We start from the raw sequence: 23,011 nt of genomic DNA on the forward strand, positions 1-23,011 counted from the left end.
TGTAATTACAATTTAAATACTATATTTAATTAAACTATAGCCATGACCCTCACCAGGAGAAGCAGATTGATAATGGATGGATGGACAAACAGCTATATTAACTACAATTAAATATAAATCAGAATTTCTGACAATACAATTAAAAAAATATATATTTTTTTAGTTCAGCTTCTAGATATTGTAGTGTTTCACAGACAGTCAGAGAACAGGAGAGACAGACACATTGGTTTCTCGTTCCAAAAGCTTTATTCAGCACTCAGTCACACACACAGCTCCCTGTCAGCTGCTCCGTAACCATGGCAACCACGACACAACAACCACAACAACAAGGCGTTGCAGCGCCTTTTATAACCTTAGCCCCCCCGGTACTTACACATCCCATTGGTCCTCAACCGCACAATTCGGGCCAATGGGAACACACTGAACACATGAACACACAGTGACTTACAAAACGGGACCAATCACAGGGGAGACACAGACCACGCACTAGACGACTGATACAGCGGTAAGGGACAATCACAGGGGAGACACAGAACATGCCCCCGCGCGCAGGCTAGGGCCACACAGCAACAGAGACAGAGTTAAACAGCGGCGGGAAATGCAACTTGTAGCCGCAATCGGCCACCTCCTCCCTTAAAACACAGCCCCTCTCCCCTCATGTCCATTTTTTCCCCTCCAGATCCTTGTAAGGTGTTTAGCGGGCAGCGCTGTGATAGAGGCGGTCTCCTCTCCTCCATCTGCCAAGCTTGGTCTTTGGTCAGGGGCGTCTGTTTAACCCCTCTAGTAACCCCTGGGCTACTGTAAGGGGGTGTCCATTTAACCCCCTTCCTACCCCCAAAACCCGAGTGACTTTTGCCCCTTTACAAGCGGTGGCAATGCTGTCAGTGGCGCTGTGCACTCCAGCAGGGACAATGCCAGCGGTGGCATGGGACCCTCCAGCGCTTGCAGCGGGCAGCTCGGCAGCTCCGTGCAGTCTGGCGGGGGACAGGGGGTTGCACTGTTTGCCTTCAGGGACGGCCGCCCCTATTCCGTTTTTGCTTTCGGGCAGGCAGCTCTTCTCCCTCTTGACGGGGACAGCGCCCCACTTCGTGCCCGAACTCCCTGCAGACGAAGCACCAACCCCGGTCCTCTAGGTCCTCAAAGAGGTCCTCCCATCCGCCATCCTATCGGATACGGGAAGGGTAAGAGTTTCCAGCCGCTCCACTGCTCTGTCTCACTCTCCAGCACACAGGCTGTGCTCTCTGGCGCCCAGGCGGGCAGCACCTCCCTCTCTGATGCTGGAAGCAGCACCGGTTCCCTCGCTTGTCAGCGAAAACGGCCACCCCTCCTCCTCTTTTGCTTCGGGGCAGGCGGTACCTCCTTGTGCCTGAACTCCCCGCAGGCAAGGCACCAGCCTTGATCCTCTAGGCCACCGAGGGGATCTTCCACGTCCACAGACAGCCAGAAAACAGGAAACAGACACGTTGGTCAAAATCAAAATCAAAATCTCGAAAATATGATGCTGAGTACATTCAGTTCGGGTTTTCTTGCATTACAAAGAAAGACGGCCTAAATGTGTGATGTGCTTCAAAATCCTATCTAATGAATGACTCAAGCCATTAAAGTTGAAATGGCATTTACAACAAAAACACCCAAATGAAGCTGGGAAATCTATAGATTTTTTAAAAGCAAGGAATCCCACATTTTAAAAAAGTGAGTACTTTTAAGCAGCACGTTACTGTTCCAGAGAGGGCCTTAAAGGTGTCTTTTCTAGCCTCATACCACATTGCTTGCACAAAAAAACTGCATACAATTGGGGAAGAGATAATTTTGCCAGTGACTGTTGATATTGTTTGTGAAATACTGGTGAGGAAGCAGCTGAAAAAATTGAAGTGGTGCTGTTGTCAAACAACACTGTGTGCTGAAGGATATGTGACATGGCAGAAGATGTTTCTGCTCATCTTTTGGATCGGTTGCATGCTAGCCCGTACTTTGCCTTGCAGTTAGATGAAAGTACAGGCGTTGCAAATGCTGCACAGCTACTCATATATGTTAGGTTTATAGAAGGGGGGAAATTTGTCGAAGAATTCCTTTTCTGTAAAGAATTACCAGGGAGAACAACTGGTGAGGAAATATCCAGAGTGCTAGATGGATATATTCAAGAATATTCAATAGACTCTCGATGTGTGGGAGTGTGCACTGACGGTACAGCTGCCATGACCGGTAAACGTAATAGTGTTGTAACTTTTAAAACGACAAAATCTTAAAAAGAAAAGCTACTGAAATTGGTTTATGCAGCAAGCTGGAACAGCCCAAAACATTGTCCTTAATTTAATATATATATATATATATATATATATATATATATATATATATATATATATATATATATATATATATGCCTATATTGTATTAAAAAATAATATACAACACAAACTATACCGCAAATGAATAGGAATCACAGAGACGATTTTGGGAATGTGCCAATTTAAATCAATATAGCCTATAACCTATCAGAAGATTAAAAAAAGATCAATCTCGCAGGTGCCACAAGGGAATCTCATGATAGCTTCTAAAGAAAACGGCAATGTGACAAGCAGGTTTCAGTGGTGACGTCAGACCAGAAAGGAGTACACAGACAGAGAGTAGTGCTGCACATTGCCACAGGCAGGCATTTTTATTAAAGTGCATGTGTTGATTCGATTTGTCAAATCCTTGTTCTTAAAAAGCTCCACATGTTTATTAGAACATAAGAACATAAGAACATAAGAAAGTTTACAAACGAGAGGAGGCTTTTCAGCCCATCTTGCTCATTTGGTTGTTAGTAGCTTATTGATCCCAGAATCTCATCAAGCAGCTTCTTGAAGGATCCCAGGGTGTCAGCTTCAACAACATTACTGGGGAGTTGGTTCCAGACCCTCAGAATTCTCTGTGTAAAAAAGTTCCTCCTATTTTCTGTTTTGAATGCCCCTTTGGCTAATCTCCATTTGTGACCCCTGGTCCTTGTTTCTTTTTTCAGCTCGAAAAAGTCCCCTGAGTCGACATTGTCTATACCTTTTAGAATTTTGAAGGCTTGAATCAGATCACCGCATAGTCTTCTTTGTTCAAGACTGAATAGATTCAGTTCTTTAAGCCTGTCTGCATACAACATGCCTTTTAAACTGTGTATAATTCTGGTCACTCTTCTTTGCACTCTTTCTAGAGCAGCAATATCCTTTTTGTAACGAGGTGACAAGAACTGAACACAATATTCTAAATGAGGTCTTACTAATGCATTGTAAAGTTTTAACATTACTTCCCTTGATTTAAATTCAACACTTTTCACAATATATCTGAACATCTTGATGGCCTTTTTTTACAGCTTCCCCACATTGTCTAGATGAAGACATTTCTGAGTCAACATAAACTCCTAGGTCTTTTTCATAGATTCCTTCTTCAATTTCAGTATCTCCCATATGATATTTATAATGCCATTTTTTATTGCCTGCATGCAGTACCTTACATGTTTCTCTATTAAATGTAATTTACCATGTGACTGCCCAGTTCTGAATGCTGTCTAGATCATTTTGAATGACCTTTGCTGCTGCAACAGTGTTTGCCACTTCTCCTATTTTTGTGTTGTCTGCAAATTTAATCCATGTGCTTTCATTTCCTTGAATCCCTACTGCGTTCAGTTTGAGAATTAACTGGATAATTGCAAAGCATACGACATGGTTTTTTAGATTTCCAGAAAGCTTTTGACAAAGTCTCATGCTGACAGTCTCTCAGTATACTGTTTCCATATAGGTAATTTTCCATTTTAGTTCTTATTATAGTTTCCATAAGTTTCCATATAATAGAAGTCAGGCTTATTGGTCTGTAGTTTCCTGGTTCGGTTTTGTCTCCATTTTTTCTGGATCGGTATTACGTTTGCAATTCTCCAGTCTGTCAGTACAACCCCTGTGTCAAGAGACTGTTGCATGATCTTGGTTAGCAGTTTGAAAATAACTTCTTTCATTTCTTTGAGTACTATTGGGAGGATCTCATCCGGCCCAGGGGATTTGTTTATTTTAAGAGCTCCTAGTCCATTTAACACTTCTGCCTCTGTTATGCTAAAGTTATTTAAAACTGGATAGGAACAGGTCGACATGTGGGGCATGTGTCCTTCTTTGTAAAAACTTGTGAAAAGTAATCATTTAATATATTTGCTATTTATTTTCTCTTCATCTATGATTTTGCCATTTGTGTCTCTTAGACATTTAACCTCCTCTTTGAATGTTCTCTTGCTGTTATAATATTGGAAACACTTTTTGGAATTGGTTTTAGCCCCCTTAGCAATGTTGATTTCTATCTCTCTCTTGGCCTTTCTAACTTCCTTTTTGAGTTTGCAGTTCCAAGTACTCTTTCTGTGTACTTTGTTCTTGGTTCCTTTTAAACGCTCAGTAAAGAGCCTTTTTTTCTCAGAATTTTTTTTTGTTAATTGATCTATTAAACCACTTCCTCAACAGTGCTGAATACAAAGGCATACAGAGCTAATAACAGGCAGCAGCAGATGAAGTTCAAGCCCAGATCTCAGAGCCGACTATAGCACTCAGTTTGGAAAATTCATTAGTTTATTTACATGATTAATCATTGAGTCCATTGTAGAGACAGGTGATGACCGTATACCAGAGTGAGAGAGTGTAAAGCTCTAAGTGCAGAATAATTGGGAGGTATGTGAGGTTGAATTATGAAAATCGACAACACCTTCAGTACAAGATGAAGCATTCCAAACCCAGCTCTATTAAAGCAACTCCAGCACAATGCATTGAGAATCCGTCCAGCAGAGGGCAACAGAACCAAACATTTCTACAGGATCCAGAAGTTTCTTTATCTTGTGTGTATGAGTGTGCGAGTGCCCGCTGTCCCAAGGAAGACAATTTGCATAGAAAAGACACTTTGCATTGGCAGCACATGCTTCAGTGCTCTGGAAGTGTTTATAGCCCTGTGAGTTTAACACTTCATGATTGAGAGGTGCCCTTCATGTCAACACAATCTGAAACAACAATGAGTTTTATAATTCACTTCATCTGCTCGCTGATAATCTTCACTCATGGTAAGAGATCATTTACTAACAGGGCTACATTATAAAGAAAGGGGGTAATTAATGTGGATTCTCAAAGAAGTTGGTAAACAACCAACTTTATGGCTTTGAGTATTTAATGTAAAATATAACTTTTTAAATGTATTCTGAAATTCTCTTTATACAATGACTATTTTGAAATAACTGTAATTACAGAACTGTATTATTTTAATTACTCTTTTAGATTCCAGTGGACAGACTTTGACTCAGTCTCCATCAGCTAAATCTGTTCTCCCTGGAGATACTGTCACTATCAACTGCAAAGCCAGCAGCTCCGTGAGCAACTGGCTAGCCTGGTACCTGCAGACACCTGGAGAAGCTCCTAAACTCCTGATCTATAGAGCAAGCACTCTTCAATCTGGGATCCCAGCTCGTTTCAGTGGCAGTGGATCTGGGACTGACTTCACTCTGACCATCAGCGGTGTCCAGGCTGAAGATGCAGGAGATTACTACTGTCAGAAGTACAACAGCTCCCCATTCACACAGTGATACATGTCTGTACAAAAACCTCCCTCAGCTTGACTGCACAGCGACTGCACTGCTGCAGCTGGACCTACTGCAGGTGCTGAGGGGGAAGGCAGTGACAGTTGCTCAAGGACTGGAACAGAAAAAAAGAACTTCATAAAATCATGACACCCAGCAAGAGTTATGTGTATTATTTTAAAATTAGACGCTTGCATATTTAAAATCACAATTACAGACCATACATGCTAAACCTGCTCCCCAGTCCATTATTAACATATAAGTAATAAACACCCTTTGTTCCAATATGAGTGAGAGTTCAACACGACTCTGAAATACCTGGGAGTGATTGCAGCTCCCAGAAGGTGCGCTGGACACTCACAGTGTCGGGGTGTGGCAGGGAGGCTCAGTTAAACAATCTGAATACATTTAACACGTCCAGAATACACCGACCCCAAGTTATCAACAGACAACTCACCAAAGAGATGCATACAATACAATACAATACAATACAATACAATACAATACAATACAATACAATACAATGCAATGCAATACAATACAATGCAAAACAATACAATACAATACAATACAATACAATACAATACAATGCAATGCAATACAATACAATAAAACATAATAAGCTAATTGATCAAAAAAGAACAATTAACCCTTTGCGGTCCATTTATTAATCGCACATCAGGCACGCCAGGTCTAATTAATTTTCACACGCGCAGTTAATTTTATACGTGCTGTTTAAAAGTATTTTTTTTCACATTCAAACGGGTTTAAATGGCCCTGCATATCAACAAAGCACACACTAGACATCTCCAGCCCCGCCCCACCCTTTTGTTTGCTATAGCGTTCACCTATGTAAGAAATAAATAATAATAATAATAATAGTCGTACATACCGATCGATCATCTCCAGATCACTCGTTTTATCACCAAACTCCTCAATAATGCGATCCAAGTCATTATTTTATTACTATAACATCTGAAAAAAGCTCTGCAAATGTCCATGATAGTCTCAGTGCGCTGACGCACTTAGCCAGCTTGTTTACTATGAACGCCCATTATCTGATACCTGATACCATGTATGACTATTCATGAAATACGCCTTTTTTTTTTTTTTTTTTTTTTTTTCCGACTTGTCTCGGCTCCTGTCGCTACCACTCGGCAATTGAATGGTTTTCTCGGCTTTTTCCGGAGAAAAAACGACTAAACACACGTTTATTGCGTTGCTATAATGATGTCGGACCCAGTCCGACAAAGGACCTGTGAGGAATAATTGCAATGTCGGACCCAGTCCGACAATGGACTGCAAAGGGTTAATAAAATTGGAACTTATAAAATAAAGACAATGCAGTTTGATTAGAAAACTAAGATGAAAAAGCTATTTTGTAAAATATGCTTTCAACCTCGATTTAAATACAGTACGAGTCCTAGTTTCCCTGACAGAAGAAGGCAGAGCATTCCACAATGTAGCAGCTTTGCCTATTATTATGTTTATTACCCCTTCCTTTGTTCATTACCTTTTAAAACCTTTTCCCTGCACAGGTTCTTCTATTGAGGCAGAGGAGTCTGGAGAGAGTGTGGGATCAATAATAATGTGGCAGGAGGCAGTCATAAAGGAGCACATTATATTGTATTAAAACACTAAGACAATGGAATGATTTAATGTTGCACTTCCCATTTACAATCTCTAATCTTTTGATCATTAGTCATCTTGATTTAATCACAGAGTACTGTTTCACTTGTTTACCATCAACTGGATTATCACAGTTAGACAGTCTGAGTGCAAATAAGAATCACCTAATAGACCCATGGAAAGCTATCTTACAGAACATCCTTATAATCCACAGCATTCCAGATGCCCTCAAGTAGACTTTTAAAAAGCTTACAGAGGGAGGCATCAGAGAACATTGGAAGTGTTTGAGTTGAATCTGTTGAACTCAATACAGGACACTTGACATGTTTCTGATGCTGATGTTAAACAGTGTGTCACTTCTCATGGGAATCATGGGGTTCAGTGGATTCACCATGAATTCACTTAGAAATGTTTTCAGTGTCAATGTGCCTCCAGAACTCATTCCTTGTGTTCTTCACCAGTCCTTCATGTCTAATTAATGAACCTCACTCTAAAGTGCTGGCAGCACTAACCCCCCAATCATATGGACTCACAGCGGAGTTCACGGTTCAGCTCTCATATAGCTATTTCTAACAGGATTTGCATGAAGGAAGGTGCTTTACATACCTGTGCATGCTTCATTGCTCAAACCCTTTTAACTGAAGACACACATTATTGTTCAATCACTGTTCAGACCTTTCAGAGCTCCTGAAACACACAAGAAAATGATGTCCTTGTTTCTCCTGGTTGGGACGCTTCTCATCATCTTTGTCCAGGGTAAGAGTGAAAGTGGAGATTTTAAACACACAGCAATGCATTGTTTACTGGGGGCAATTCATTTTGATTTAATAAACAACCAATCAATAAGAGTTGTAATTTTGTTATGTTTTGTAATTATATTTAAAGTGGTGTCATGTAAAGAATATAAATTGCATTTCCACATTAAAAATGATTAACTCCACCTTTTTCTTTTTGTTCCTCGGTCTCCAGTGGGCAGATCACTATGACTCAGACTCCTTCAGCAGTCTCTGCTCTCCCAGGAGAAAGAGTCACTATCAACTGCAAAGCCAGCAGCTCTGTTAGCAGTGGTAGTACAAGCTACCTAGCGTGGTACCTGCAGACACCTGGAGAAGCTCCTAAACTCCTGATCTATGCTGCAAGCACCCTTCAATCTGGGATCCCAGCTCGTTTCAGTGGCAGTGGATCTGGGACTGACTTCACTCTGACCATCAGCGGTGTCCAGGCTGAAGATGCAGGAGATTACTACTGTCAGCAGGGTTACAGCACCCCTCTCACACAGTGATACATGTCCGTACAAAAACCTCCCTCAGCTCTACAGGAACTGCTCTGGTTAATAAACAGAACCCACAGGGGGCTGAGGCGGATACCAGCTGCAGAGCTGCAGGCTTGTCAGACCGGTATGCTTTTGATTTTATTATAATACGAGTGAGAACTAAACCTGACACTGAAACACATGGGAGTGAAAGCCTTTGGAAACTCTTACCTATGTATTGCCCTGACCTTGTGGCTGTGTAGCTTGGCACGTTGCTTAAATACACCCATGTCTGAGTGACTGGCTTTTCATAACTCAGAGTGCAGCTGTGACCTCAAGACCAAGACGGATGATAAGTTTTGTTTTCACATCTGTTGTTTCTGCTTAGAAAGTTTTTTTTTTTGTTTTATAAATTTAGTCGTTGCCAATTATTTTTATTATTTTCTCCCAATTTGGAATGGCCAATTATTTTTAGGCTCAGCTCACTGCTACCACCCCTGTGCTGACTCGGGAGGGCGAAGACGAACACACGCTGTCCTCCGAAGCATGTGCCATCAGCTGACCACTTTTTTTTCACACTGCGGACTCACCATGCAGCCACCCAAGAGCTACAACGTCGGAGGACAACGCAGCTCTCGGGCAGCTTACAGGCAAGCCCGCAGACGCCCGGCCAGACTACAGAGGTTGCTGGTGCGCGGTGAGCCGAGGACACCCTGGCCGACCTAACCCTCCCTCCCCCGGGCGGCACTCAGCCAATTGAGCGCCACCCCCTATAAGCTCCTGTCCTCGGTCAGCAAAGGAAAAGCCTGGACTCGAACTCGCGACGTACAGACTATAGGGCACATCCTGCACTTCACACAGAGGGCCTTTACCCCAGAAAGTTGTTTTGAGCCTGTATACAAACCATAATCAAACCAACTAAAACTGCTTCTAAGACCACTTACCTTTGTTAAAAATGACTATAACTTTAGGCAAATGTCATGGAATGCCTAATAACAAATGGGACGCATAGGCTTTTTCTGATAAACACGCACCCTGTGTGGGGCAGTGAACATATTGTTCTGTTCCAGTTAAAATGCAACCTGTTGCTTATGTGCCCATTTAAATTGTTAAATATATCTTTGAAACTTTCTGTAAACATTGTGTGATTTTCTTGTGTTTAATTTAAGCTGTGAATCAATGCAGGGTTACTGAACTCTTAAAATCAAGCTGTACATAGCTGGTTTACATCAGTAGTTTGCAATCACCAGCCTTGTTTTTCGACCTTGTGATGTGTGGGTATAGCGCTTTTGCTGCCTGTTAGAATTGAGCAAAACTCTTAAGTTTAACTTCTTGTTATTTATGTTTCCCCTGACCATGGTGAAGTGAGGAAGAAACACAGTTGTTAACTATTAATGTGCTTGGTCTCGCACCATGCATCATGCTAGGGAAATAAGACCAAATTTGGTCAATGAAATTAAATAAGCTGGCTTTATATCTGTGCAGTACGAAGTCATTTCTGATGCCATGAAAGTTCAGCAAATAACATCTACGCTGATGCCAGCTCAGCCATACCATCTTTGTGCCAGGGAGCTCAGAATACCATCAACTGAGGCCTGTGTGTGATCACTGTTGTATTGCCTTTGATTTGCTGAATAAAACTCTTTTGATTGAAACCACCTGCATAAGACTGGCTTATTTGTTTTTATGAAGAAATCAAACCTTACAATTGGCTGGCCAAGCCAGGAGGCATTGAATCCTGACCGAAGACCCTTTCGGAGGGAAAAGCCAGAAGAAGAAAAGCCAAAAATGTCCCTTTCCTAGAAAGATAAGGGCTCTGACTGGGTGAGTAAAATATTGGTTTACTTTACTAAGCAGAGGTAACAAGACAGTCTGTGAAAAGAGAGGAAGTGGGTATTGGTGCCAGACCACAGACGGGCTCTGACTTAAGCAGAGGTAACGCAGCAGTTTGAAGCTGACAATTGTGTATTAACTGGTGATTGCCCTTAAGGTTTTATAAAAACTCGATCTCTCAATTCCTGCACCACTGCTAAATTCCTAGAACTATTGTGAAACTCAGCCTTTATTCAGTCAGCATCAGTGGATGTGCTAGTTGATAACTATAACATCACGCTAAGTAATATCTTGGATATCGTTGCATCTATTAAAATAAAAAGGGGGTTCTAAAGGACTCTCACCATGGTTCAGTGATACAACACGCATATTTAAGCAAACATGTTGTCGATTTTAACAAAAATAGAAAAGCACCAAACTACAGGTCTTCTATCTTGCTTGGAAAGACAGTGTGTTGAACTGTAAGGCTGCACTGTCCTCAGCTAGATCAGTCTATTCTCAAATAAAGATAACGCTCGATTTCTCTTTGATACAACAGCTAAACTAACAGACATGCAGAAGGAGCCTTCATTAAGTACCTGATTACCAGCATGCAGCTGTGATTTTATGAATCATTCTAACAGGAGAATTAGTGATACAAGAAATCAGATTTCAGATAGTGCACCCAGCTTAGAGCATTCATCCTCTAACATTCAACATATTACTTCCTCAGGTCCTGCTGCCCCAGGCCAGTCTTTTGTAGCATTTTCTCTGGTTAACCAGTCAGATTTAACTGACTTGGTTATTAAGACACAATCTACTACCTGTGTTTCAGATCCTGTTCCCACAAGATTACTTAAAGAAGCATTCTCTGTGATTGATGCTACTGTTTTAAGCATTATTAACCACTTCAGCTCCAGATGAAAACATGAAACCCCTTCCCAGGTACCAGATTTTGAAAATAATAATAATAATATTTTCAAACCTGTAAATGCTATAAAATGTTATCATATGATGAATAAAACACAAATAAATGACCTAAACTGTGTTTTTCATAAAGCCTTTACACTCCTGTGTACTACATACACATGTTCAATGTAAAGTGAATGATTACCAGTTGAGGTTGTAATGTGACGAGTTGTGTTGGTATAACAATCTAGCAACTCGCACAGGGCACAGCTGACTGGATTTAGTATCATCTGCAACCTATTGTCTGCAGCACCCAGCTCTTTTCTTTTCTCTTATTTTATGCTCTCGCTCCTCCTGTACCTGTGTTTTCATCTCCCTCCCCATCACCCCCTCCCGTACCCATTCTACTTTCTTTCCAATACTGCTCCTTACAATGACTATCTTTAATATCCCTGTAATCTTCTCTGCTCGTTCCTGTCCTGTCTCCTCCCTGCCACCACAAATCTAACTCCTCTAACCTCATCTCCCTGCCTCTCCCCCTTTCCTCTGCTCACCCCACCCCCTCGCTCGCTCTGGCACCCTCTGGAATTGCTGCTCGGCTTCCAACAAAGCTGACTTCATCTCTGCCTTTGCCTCACACCTCTCTCTAGACTTCCTAACTCTCCCCTGATAACACTGCCACTCAGGCCACCCTTTCCTCTCTCTATCCTATCCCACTCTCCTCACCCATCTGGACAGGGTGGGGGAACATGACTTCTGCTCTCTCCCTCCCTGCTCTTTTCTGTCCCCCCCTCCTCTCTCTTGTCTCTCTGTTAGCACCTTTTAGTTTCACGCTGTTGAAATTGCCTCCCCTTGTCACCTCCTCCTCTTCGTTCTTCTCTACCGCCCTACTGGACCCCTTACTCACTTTCTTGATGAGCGCGACTTCCTCCTCTCCTCCCTCCCCTCTCCCTCCACCCCTGTTTTTCTATTAGGTGACTTCAACATCCACCTCTCCAACCATATCAACTCTTCTGGATTTCTTCCCCTTCTTAAGAAAGAACATTTACAAACGAGAGGAGGCCATTTGGCCCATCAACTGGACCTCGTCTTCACCAGGGACTACTTTCCCCCCACCCTCTTGGTCACTCCTTTTGATATCTCTGATCACTACTTTATCTCCTTCTCTCTGTCGCTCCCATCCCTTCCTGCTCTGCCGACACCATCTGTCACCTTTGGTCGAAACTTCTGTTCCCTCTCCCTCTCTGTCTTCTCCTCTGCTGCTCTCTCGCACCGCCCCTATATTGACTCCTTCTCCCAACTCTCTGTAGACTTGGCTACCTCCACCCTTTTCTTGTCCCTCGACCTGCCGGACTCTCCCCACCCCAGCCCCGCCTCTCCACGCCCCATTCCCGGCTCTCCACGCCCCAGCCCCGGCTCTCCCCGCCCCAGCCCCAACACTCCCCGCCCCAGCCACGGCTCTCCCTGCCCCAGCCCCGGCTCTCCCCGCCCCATTCCCAGCTCTCCACACCCCAGTCCCGGCTCTCCCTGCCCCAGCCCCGGCTCTCCCTGCCTCAGCCCCTGCTCTCCCCGCCCCATTCCCGGCTCACCACGCCCCAGCCCCGGCTCTCCCTGCCTCAGCCCCTGCTCTCCCCGCCCCAGCCCCGGCTCTCCCACGCCTCAGCCCCTGCTCTCCCCACCCCATTCCCGGCTCACCACGCCCCAGCCCCGGCTCTCCCTGCCTCAGCCCCGGCTCTCCCTGCCTCAGCCCCGGCTCTCCCTGCCCCAGCCCTGGCTCTCCTCTGTGCTCCGCTCGGCTCATACCGATCTGCGCTCTGCTGAAAAGAAATGGAAGAAAACCAATCTCCCTGCTGCCTTGGATATGTACCGTTCACTCCTCTCTTCTTTCTCCATCTCGGCTTATGACTTTGCCTTCTTCTTCTCCTCCAAAATCATAGACTCTTCACTACCTCACCTCCTTCCCCACCCATACCCTGTCATCTGCTCTCTCTTTCCCCATCACCATCTGCAACCCCCACTATCCTACCCTCCATCTCCTCTCGGACTTCGATCTCTGCTCCCTGCTTCAGAACCATAAACCCACCACATGTGCTCTGGACCCCCTCCCCACTCACCTCTTTATTTTGCTTTTACTTGAATTTGATCTTATTGTACTTTCATAACTGCTCTTATCTGTATGATCATATTCTGTAATGTGATAACTTGTATTGTGACATTTTATCATGCAATACTTTGTACTGTGTGTGATGAGGTGTGGGGCACTGTGGTCGAGGACCGGTATTTTGGGCCACGGATTTTGCGCAGTTTGTATCCTTTTTAAGGAAATGTAGTCCTGTTGGTGTGGCGCAACAGGACTTCAATTCCCAGGAGGCCATGGGACTGATGGGCAGCCATTTTAGATGGCATAATTATAATAGGAGATTGGGTAATTGAATCAAAAGCTGCCTTCAATTAAATAATTGGGAGCCTTTTAAAAAGGGCAGGGTCAACCTGTTGGGGAAGGAGAGTTGGAGAATGAGCTGTGAGCTGTTTGAAAAGGGAAAAAAGAACCAAATCTTTTGTGCAAGGTAGGACTTAAAAGTCCTGGTGTTTTGGGGCTGGTAAGCAGCTTAGCTGCCCGGACTGTTAGTTAGGGATACTTGCTGTTTAGTTAGAAATCCATAAAGGAGTTAGGCTTTTGTTTGTTTGTCTTGGATATTTTTTTTTTATTAAGCACTGTAAATAATAAACGCACAGGTGCAGACCTGTTTGAACCACATTCCTGGAAGTTTGACTTTCTTTTATGCTAGAGGACAGTGTAAAAGGTCCGGAGGAAGTGACAACCATAACACACATTTTCAGAGTTGTCACAAATGGTGGAGAATGCGGGCAGCATATTAACTTGTCTGTGCATAAAAGAAAAACTTTCGGAATATGGAGGAGTGCCTCAAGGCCCTGCAGCAGGGCACGGCAGCACTGCAACAAATGGCTGCAGCACAATAAGATGCAAACCGATTACTTCGGGAAGAACAGCAATGTACTGCACTTCAGACCCAACAGGAACTACAAGTGCTGTCCCAGAAGCTGGATGAGATGACCAGGGAGGCGCTGCGTCCCTCTGCATCTATCAGGGCCAGTCATTATATACAGAAAATGACTAACACCGATGATGTGGAGACATTTTTAATGGCTTTTGAGCGGACGGTAGAGAGGGAGTGATGGCCGGCAGGATAGTGGGCTGGATTGCTGGCCCCATTTCTGAGTGGGGAGTCTCAGAAGGTGTATTATGACCTAGACCAAGGCCAAGCTAATGACTACACTAAACTCAAGGCAGAGATACTGGCTCGGTTAGGAGTTACCACTGCTGTCCGAGCTCAACGGTTCCATGACTGGGCATATCAACCAGAGAAACCTACAAGGTCACAGATGTTTGATCTAATACATTTGGCAAAAAGATGGCTACAACCCTAGGTCCTCACTGCTGCAGAAATCGTCGAAAGGATCATGATGGATCACTTCCTGAGAGGTCTACCACCACCGTTGCAGAGATGGGTTGGACAAGGGGACCCCTCAACTGCTGAGCAGCTGGTTGCACTTGTAAAGCGATACACCGCAACGGACGAACTACTCTGAACCACTGGACCAGAGTGACCCCAGAACCCAAAGTCCCGGAGTGTCAATAAGTCCAGTAAGACTGTTCTTGGGTCAGGGGGAGCCGAAGAGCAGCCCAGGGCTGTGAAGGGACTTGGGGACTATGGGGAAATGAACCAGGGGAACTGATAAACCCGACCGGGTTAAACCGTGGTCTTTTGGAAAACATGTGAAATGTTTTAGATGCCAGGAAATAGGGCATATAGCCAGTAATTGTCCATTAGCGGATGAGCCCATGCAATGTAATATGGGAAAAGGGGAGCAGAAGTATTCTTTGTTGACTTGCACATATGTTACTGTTTTAATGGGGGTACAGTATGGTACTAAATATCCCTGTCAGATAACTGTGGAAGGAAACACGGCCAGGGCTCTACTTGATTTGAGAAGCATGGTAACCTTGGTAGCTGAACATTTAGTAGACCACACTAAATTGGATCAGTCCCGTAAACTCAGCATTACGTGTGTGCATGGTGATACCCGCCCATATCCGACTGCTGTAATCCACATAGAAACCAACGCCGGGTCTGTGGATTATCGAGTGGGCGTGGTACCGACTTTACCCTATCACGTAATACTGGGGCGGGATTTCCCCAACTTTTTGGAGTTATGGGACAAAAAGGGCGAATTGGAACCGCCCAATGTAAATGACGTGGCCGAGTTGGAGATTCCCTTGACCTACCCTCATTTTATACAAAAAAATGATTTGTTATATCGTGTAGAAAAAAACGGGCAAAATATAACAGAACAGTTACTGGTGCCGCGTTCATATAAACGTACAGTACTGGATCTTGCCCATGGTCATGTTCTTGGAGGTTATTTGGGTATCAAGAAAACAAAGGACAGAATTCTGAGAAGGTTTTTTTGGATAGGCGTACACGCCGATATAGAATGACACTGCACGTCTTGCCCTGAATGTCAACAGACAGCCCCGTTTAAAGCTTTCCGAAGTCCTTTAGTGCCACTGCCAATAATTGAGGTGCCGTTTGAGCGAATAGCAATGGATTTCATAGGACCACTGGGGAAATCCGCTAGGGGGCACCAACACATTTTAGTCATTTTAGACTATGCCACTCGGTATCCCGAAGCAATACCTCTTCGCAACACTAGTGCTAAGACGGTTGCTAAAGAGCTCATGCTCATGTTTAGCTGTGTCGGTATCCCAAAGGAAATACTGACTGACCAGGGGACTCCATTCATGTCCAAAGTCACTAGTGAGTTGTGCAAGTTGTTAAAAATTAAACACTTAAAAACTTCTGTTTACCATCCCCAGAGTGACGGTCTTGTGGAGAGGTTCAACAAGACTTTAAAATCTATGCTACGTAAAGTAATAGATAAAGACAGGAAAAACTGGGATTTTTTGTTACCCTACTTAATGTTTGCTGTCCGAGAGGTACCGCAAGCTTCGACAAGGTTTTCTCCCTTTGAGCTTTTATATGGGAGACATCCCAGAGGTCTCTTGGATATTGCCAAGGAGACATGGGAACGTGAGCCTACCCCCTTACGTAGTGTAATAGAGCATGTGTCGCAAATGCAGGATCACATTGCCACAGTGATGCCCATTGTACGTGAACATATGCGTCAAGCACAGGAGGCCCAGAGAACTGCATACAATCGCACCGCTCAAGTACGGGTTTTTCAACCAGGGGACAAGGTCTTAGTTTTGGTGCCCACTGTAGAAAGCAAGTTTTTGGCCACCTGGAGGGGTCCGTATGAAGTTATTGAGCGGGTCGGTGAAGTCAATTATAAAGTACGGCAGCCAGGCAGAAGGAAGCCGGAACAAATATATCACGTAAACCTTTTAAAGGCGTGGAAAGACAGAGAGGTACTGGTTGCAGTTAATGATAACTTACCTCCCAAACCCAAGAACCTTGAACCCACGGTAAGGATTGCAGAAGGTTTGTCTAGTTCTCAGAAGCAGGAAGTTAGGGCCCTAGTTCTGAGAAATAGTGATATTTTTTCAACTAAGCCGGGCAAAACAGATGTTATTCAACATGATATTGTAACAGAGCCTGGGAAAAGGGTAACCCTAAAACCCTACCGTGTCCCAGAAGCCCGTAGGAAGGCCATAGGTGAGGAAGTAAAAAAATGCTAGATTTTAGGGTAATTGAAGAATCAGACAGTGAGTGGGCCAGTCCAGTTGTGTTGGTGCCAAAACCAGATGGGTCGCTCAGGTTTTGCAATGATTATTGGGCTCTAAATAAGGTTTCGAAGTTTGATGCTTACCCTATGCCCAGGGTTGATGAGTTATTAGACCGGTTAGGAAATGCACGGTATCTCACCATTTTAGATTTAACTAAAGGCTACTGGCAAGTACCACTCACTGAACAGGCCAAAGCCAAAACAGCATTCTCCACTCCTGAGGGCCTATTCCAGTATAATGTACTACCCTTCGGTCTTCATGGGGCTCCCGCAACGTTCCAGCGTTTAATGGATAAGATTTTAAAACCTCATAGGGAGTATGCCGCCGCCTATCTAGATGATGTGGTAATGCATAGTACTAGCTGGGACACACATTTAGAGAAGGTTCAGGCTGTTTTAAACTCAATAAGAGTTGCTGGGCTAACTGCGAATCCAACCAAATGTATCATTGGTCTGGAGGAGGCAAAGTATTTGGGGTACACAATTGGACGTGGGGTCATAAAACCCCAAATAGACAAGCTGGAGGCCATTAGGAATTGGCCCAGACCTGTCAATAAAAAACAGGTGAGGGCCTTCCTCGGTTTGGCTGGGTATTATAGGCGATTCATGGCAGGGTTTGCCACAATTGCTGCTCCCCTTACAGATCTGACCAAAGCAAAAGGGCCATTAACACTTTGCGGTCCATTGTCGGACTGGGTCCGACATTGCAATTATTCCTCACAGGTCCTTTGTCGGACTGGGTCCGACATCATTATAGCAACGCAATAAACGGGTGTTTAGTCGTTTTTTCTCCGGAAAAAGCAGAGAAAACCATTCAATTGCCGAGTGGGAGCGACAGGAGCCGAGACAAGTCGAAAAAAAAAAAAAAGGCGTATCTCATGAATAGTCATACATGGTATCAGGTATCAGATAACGGGGCGTTCATAGTAAACAAGCTGGCTGAGTGCGTCAGCGCACAGAGACTATCATGGACATTTGCAGAGCTTTTTTTAGATGTTATAGTAATAAAATAATGACTTGGATCGCATTATTGAGGAGTTTGGTGATAAAACGAGTGATCCGGAGATGATCGATCGGTATGTACGACTATTATTATTATTATTATTTATTTCTTACATAGGTGAACGCTATAGCAAACGAAAGGGTGGGCGGGGCTGGAGATGCCTAGTGAGTGCTTTGTTGATATGCAGGGCCATTTAAACCCGTTTGACTGTGAAAAAAAATACTTTTAAACAGCGCGTCTAAAATTAACTGCGCGTGTGAAAATTAATTAGACCTGGCGTGCCTGACGCGCAGTTAATAAATGGACTGCAAAGGGTTAATGGTAAAGTGGAGTGGGGAGGCTGAATCCGCATTCCAAATTCTTAAAAATGCTCTGTGTGCACAGCCTGTGTTAATCACACCTGAATTTAACAAAAGGTTTATTGTGCAAACTGACACCTCTGAGGTTGGGCTAGGCGAAGTATTATCACAAGAAGTGGAAGGTGCAGAACACCCTGTTATGTTCTTGAGCAGGAAACTTAATCCACAGGAACGAAACTATGCAGTGGTAGAAAAAGAATGCTTAGCCATTAAGTGGGCACTGGAAACATTAAGATACTATCTCTTAGGGAGGCAGGTTACATTGATTACTGACCATGCCTCTCTTACTTGGATGCACCAAAGCAAGGAAAAGAATTCAAGGGTCACAAGGTTGTTCTTAAGTTTACAGACATTCAACTTTGTAATTGAACATAGAGCTGGTGCAAAGCAGGGGAATGCAGACGGGTTATCCAGAGTTCATTGTTTGTTGTCCGGTGTCGCTCAACCCCTCGAGTCTGAGCTGGGGAGGGGGATGTGTGATGAGGTGTGGGGCACTGTGGTCGAGGGCCGGTATTTTGGGCCACGGATTTTGCGCAGTTTGTACCCTTTTTAAGGAAATGTAGTCCTGTTGGTCTGGCGCAACAGAACTTCAATTCTCAGGAGGCCATGGGACTGATGGGCAGCCATTTTAGATGGCATAATTATAATAGGAGATTGGGTAATTGAATCAACAGCTGCCTTCAATTAAACAACTGGGAGCCTTTTAAAAAGGGCAGGGTCAACCTGTTGGTGGAGGAGAGTTGGAGAATGAGCTGTGAGCTGTTTGAAAAGGGAAAAAAGAACCAAATCTTTTGTGCAAGGTAGGACTTAAAAGTCCTGGTGTTTTGGGGCCGGTAAGCAGCTTAGCTGCCCGGACTGTTAGTTAGGGATACTTGCTGTTTAGTTAGAAATCCATAAAGGAGTTAGGCTTTTGTTTGTTTGTCTTGGATATTTTTTTTTTATTAAGCACTGTAAATAATAAACACACAGGTGCCGAAATGTTTGATAGACGACAGTGTAAAAGGTCCGGAGGAAGTGACAACCATAACACACATTTGATATTTTGCAACAATTGTAAGTCGCCCTTGATAAGGGTGTCTGCTAAGAAGAAGAAGAAGAAGAAGAAGAAGAAGAAGAAGAAGAAGAAGAAGAAGAAGAAGAAGAAGAAGAATGAATGAATGAATGAACTTGAATCTCAGGCCACTGAATTGAATGGGAAGGCGAGACCTGGATGCGAACTGCAAACTATACAGTTCTAAGACAAACGTCTTGCCATTCAACTGAAAGAGATTCGTTACATTCTCCCACCACTTAATCAAAGCTCTTCCTTGAGAGGAATCACAAGTGTGCGCGCACCTTGGATCAGGAGAGAGTTTCAACGCTGGGTTCATAACCACGACTTTGGAGAATCACGTAACTCACAAGCCAGCATACATGCTATAGCTAGAATAATGCAAAGAGCACAGTCATTCAATTACCTGCTTCAACCACAGGGGTCAGGATTCTTCCCTTAGGGCTCCACTGTAATGAATTGGCATGTCAGCCCATTGAAGGAAAGGCAAGGTCTGGATCTGCTGCTTCCCAACCAGATGTGTTTAGAATAGGGCTGGATTCCCAAAACTGCACTCCAAATCGTCATTTGCATTCTTTTTTCAGAAAGGAAAAGGACAAATTCATCCAATATTGTTAGGAAGTTCTGAATGTTGGTGCATGCTTCATGGATGTGGTAGCTTGTATTAAGATGTGCTCTTGTGATGAGGTTACAGTGCAGTTTGCAGTTAGTGTGTACAGCAGCAGAATGCAGAATCACAGTGACAGGAATCACAGTGTTACCAGAAGCTCGTTCAAAGCTGATGGTTAAGGTCAGGATTTGAAGTTGTCTCAGTGGCTCCCTGTTAGTGTTCTGTGGGGTCTCAGAGAGTTTGGATCCTATTACAGAAAATATTTGCAGGAAAATATTTATTTTGAATTTACCGAGTGATCTTCCTAGACGCTATAATATCTTTAATACCATTAAATAAAAAACATATAGAATCTGATGAAACAGATATAAAAAGATTAAAGCAGCTCCAGCACAATGCATTGAGAATCCGTCCAGGAGAGGGCGACAGAACCAAACATTTCTACAGGATCCAGAAGTGTCTTTACCTTGTGTGTATGAGTGTGCGAGTGCCTGCTGTCCCAAGGAAGACAATTTGCATAGAAAAGACACTTTGCATTGGCAGCACATGCTTCAGTGCTCTGGGAGTGTTTATAGCCCTGTGAGTTTAACACTTCATGATTGAGAGCTGCCCTTCATGTCAACACAATCTGAAACAACAATGAGTTTTATAATTCACTTCATCTGCTCGCTGATAATCTTCACTCACGGTAAGAGATCATTTACTAAAAGTGCTACATTATAAAGAAAGGAGGTAATTAATGTGGATTCTCAAAGAAGCTCTAAATAGTAAACAACCAACTTTATGGCTTTGAGTATTTAATGTAAAATATAACTTTTTAAATGTATTCTGAAATGCTTTTTATACAATGACTATTTTGAAATAAGCGTAATTACAGAATTGTATTATTTTAATTGCTCTTTTAGATTCCAGTGGACAGACTTTGACTCAGTCTCCATCGGCTAAATCTGTTCTCCCTGGAGATACTGTCACTATCAACTGCAAAGCCAGCAGCAGTGTCTATAGCTCCCTAGCCTGGTACCTGCAGACACCTGGAGAAGCTCCTAAACTCCTGATCTATAGTGCAAGCACCCTTCAATCTGGGATCCCAGCTCGTTTCAGTGGCAGTGGATCTGGGACTGACTACACTCTGACCATCAGCGGTGTCCAGGCTGAAGATGCAGGAGATTACTACTGTCAGCAGGGTAGCTGCTTCCCTCTCACACAGTGATACATGTCCACACAAACACCTCCCTCAGCTTGACTGCACAGCGACTGCACTGCTGCAGCTGGACCTACTGCAGGTGCTGAGGGGAAGGCAGTGACAGTTGCTCAAGGACTGGAACAGAAAAAAAGAACTTCATAAAACCATGACACCTAGGAAGAGTGTATTTATTTTAAAATTAGACACTTGCATATTTAAAATCACCATTACATACCATACATGCTAAACCTGCTCCCCAGTCCATTATTAACATATAAGTAATAAACTCCCTTTGCTCCAATATGAGTGAGAGTTCAACACGACTCTGAAATACCAGGGAGTGATTGCAGCTCCCACAAGGTGCGCTGGACACTCACAGTGCCAGGGTGTGGCAGGGAGGCTCAGTTAAACAATCTGAATACATTTAACACGTCCAGTATACACCGACCCCAAGTTATCAACAGACAACTCACCAAAGAGATGCATACAATACAATACAATACAATACAAATACAATACAATACAATAAGCTAATTGATAAAAAAAAAAAATAGAACAATTAATAAAAATGGAATTTATAAAATAAAGGAAATGCAGTTTGATTAGAAAACTAAGATGAAAAAGCTATGTTAAGTTTCTAAGTTTCAATCTTGATTTTCAAACACAGTAGGAGTCCCAGCTTCCCTGACAGAAGAAGGCAGAGCATTCCACAATGTAGCAGCTTTGCCTATTATTATATTTATTACCCCTTCCTTTGTTCATTACCTTTTAAAACCTTTTCCCTGCACAGGTTCTTCTATTGAGACAGAGGAGTCTGGAGAGAGTGTGGGATCAATTATAATGTGGCAGGAGGCAGTCATAAAGGAGCACATTATATTGTATTAAAACACTGAGACAATGGAATGATTTAATGTTGCACTTCCCATTTACAATCACTAATCTTTTGATCATTAGTCATCTTGATTTAATCACAGAGTACTGTTTCACTTGTTTACCATCAACTGGATTATCACAGTTAGACAGTCTGAGTGCAGTTAAGAATCACCTAATAGACCCATGGAAAGCTATCTTACAGAACATGCTTATAATCCACAGCATTCCAGATGCCCTCAAGTAGACTTTTAAAAAGCTTCCAGAGGGAGGCATCAGAGAACATTGTAAGTGTTTGAGTTGAATCTGTTGAACTCAATACAGGACACTTGACATGTTTCTGATGCTGATGTTAAACATTGTGTCACTTCTCATGGGGATCATGGGGTTTGGTGGATTCATCATGAATTCACTTGGAAATGTTTTCAGTGTCAATGTGCCTCCTGAACTCATTCCTTGTGTTCTTCACCGGTCCTTCATGTGTAATTAATGATCCTCACTCTAAAGTGCTGGCAGCACTAACCCCCCAATCATATGGACTCACAGCGGAGTTTACGGTTCAGCTCTGATATAGCTATTTCTAACAGGATTTGCATGAAGGAAGGTGCTTTGCATACCTGTGCATGCTTCATTGCTCAAACCCTTTTAACTGAAGACACACATTATTGTTCAATCACTGTTCAGACCTTTCAGAGCTCCTGAAACACACAAGAAAATGATGTCCTTGTTTCTCCTGGTTGGGACGCTTCTCATCATCTTTGCCCAGGGTAAGAGTGAAAGTGGAGATTTTAAACACACAGCAATGCATTGTTTACTGGGGGCAATTATTTGTTATTTAATAAACAACCAATCAATAAGAGTTGTAATTTTGTTATGTTTTGTAATTATATTTAAATTATTGTCATTTATAAGAACATAAATTGCATTTCCACTTTAAAAATGATTAAATCCGCCTTTTTATTTGTTCCTCAGTCTCCAGTGGGCAGATCACTTTGACCCAG

The 23,011-nt window shown here is 43.2% G+C and overlaps 2 gene segments (V, D, J or C); both read left to right on the forward strand.

Moving 5' to 3' along the window:
* LOC117420576 (immunoglobulin kappa light chain-like) overlaps positions 1-23,011 on the forward strand; it is a 48,809-nt gene that overhangs the window by 11,700 nt on the left and 14,098 nt on the right.
* LOC117420579 (Ig kappa chain V region K29-213-like) lies at positions 20,455-21,182 on the forward strand. The segment is given in 2 exon segments: positions 20,455-20,645; positions 20,863-21,182. Coding segments are annotated over 2 exon segments (378 nt in total).

The sequence above is a fragment of the Acipenser ruthenus genome, chromosome 1 (assembly GCF_902713425.1).
Source record: "Acipenser ruthenus chromosome 1, fAciRut3.2 maternal haplotype, whole genome shotgun sequence".
Classification (NCBI taxonomy): Eukaryota; Metazoa; Chordata; class Actinopteri; order Acipenseriformes; family Acipenseridae; genus Acipenser; species Acipenser ruthenus.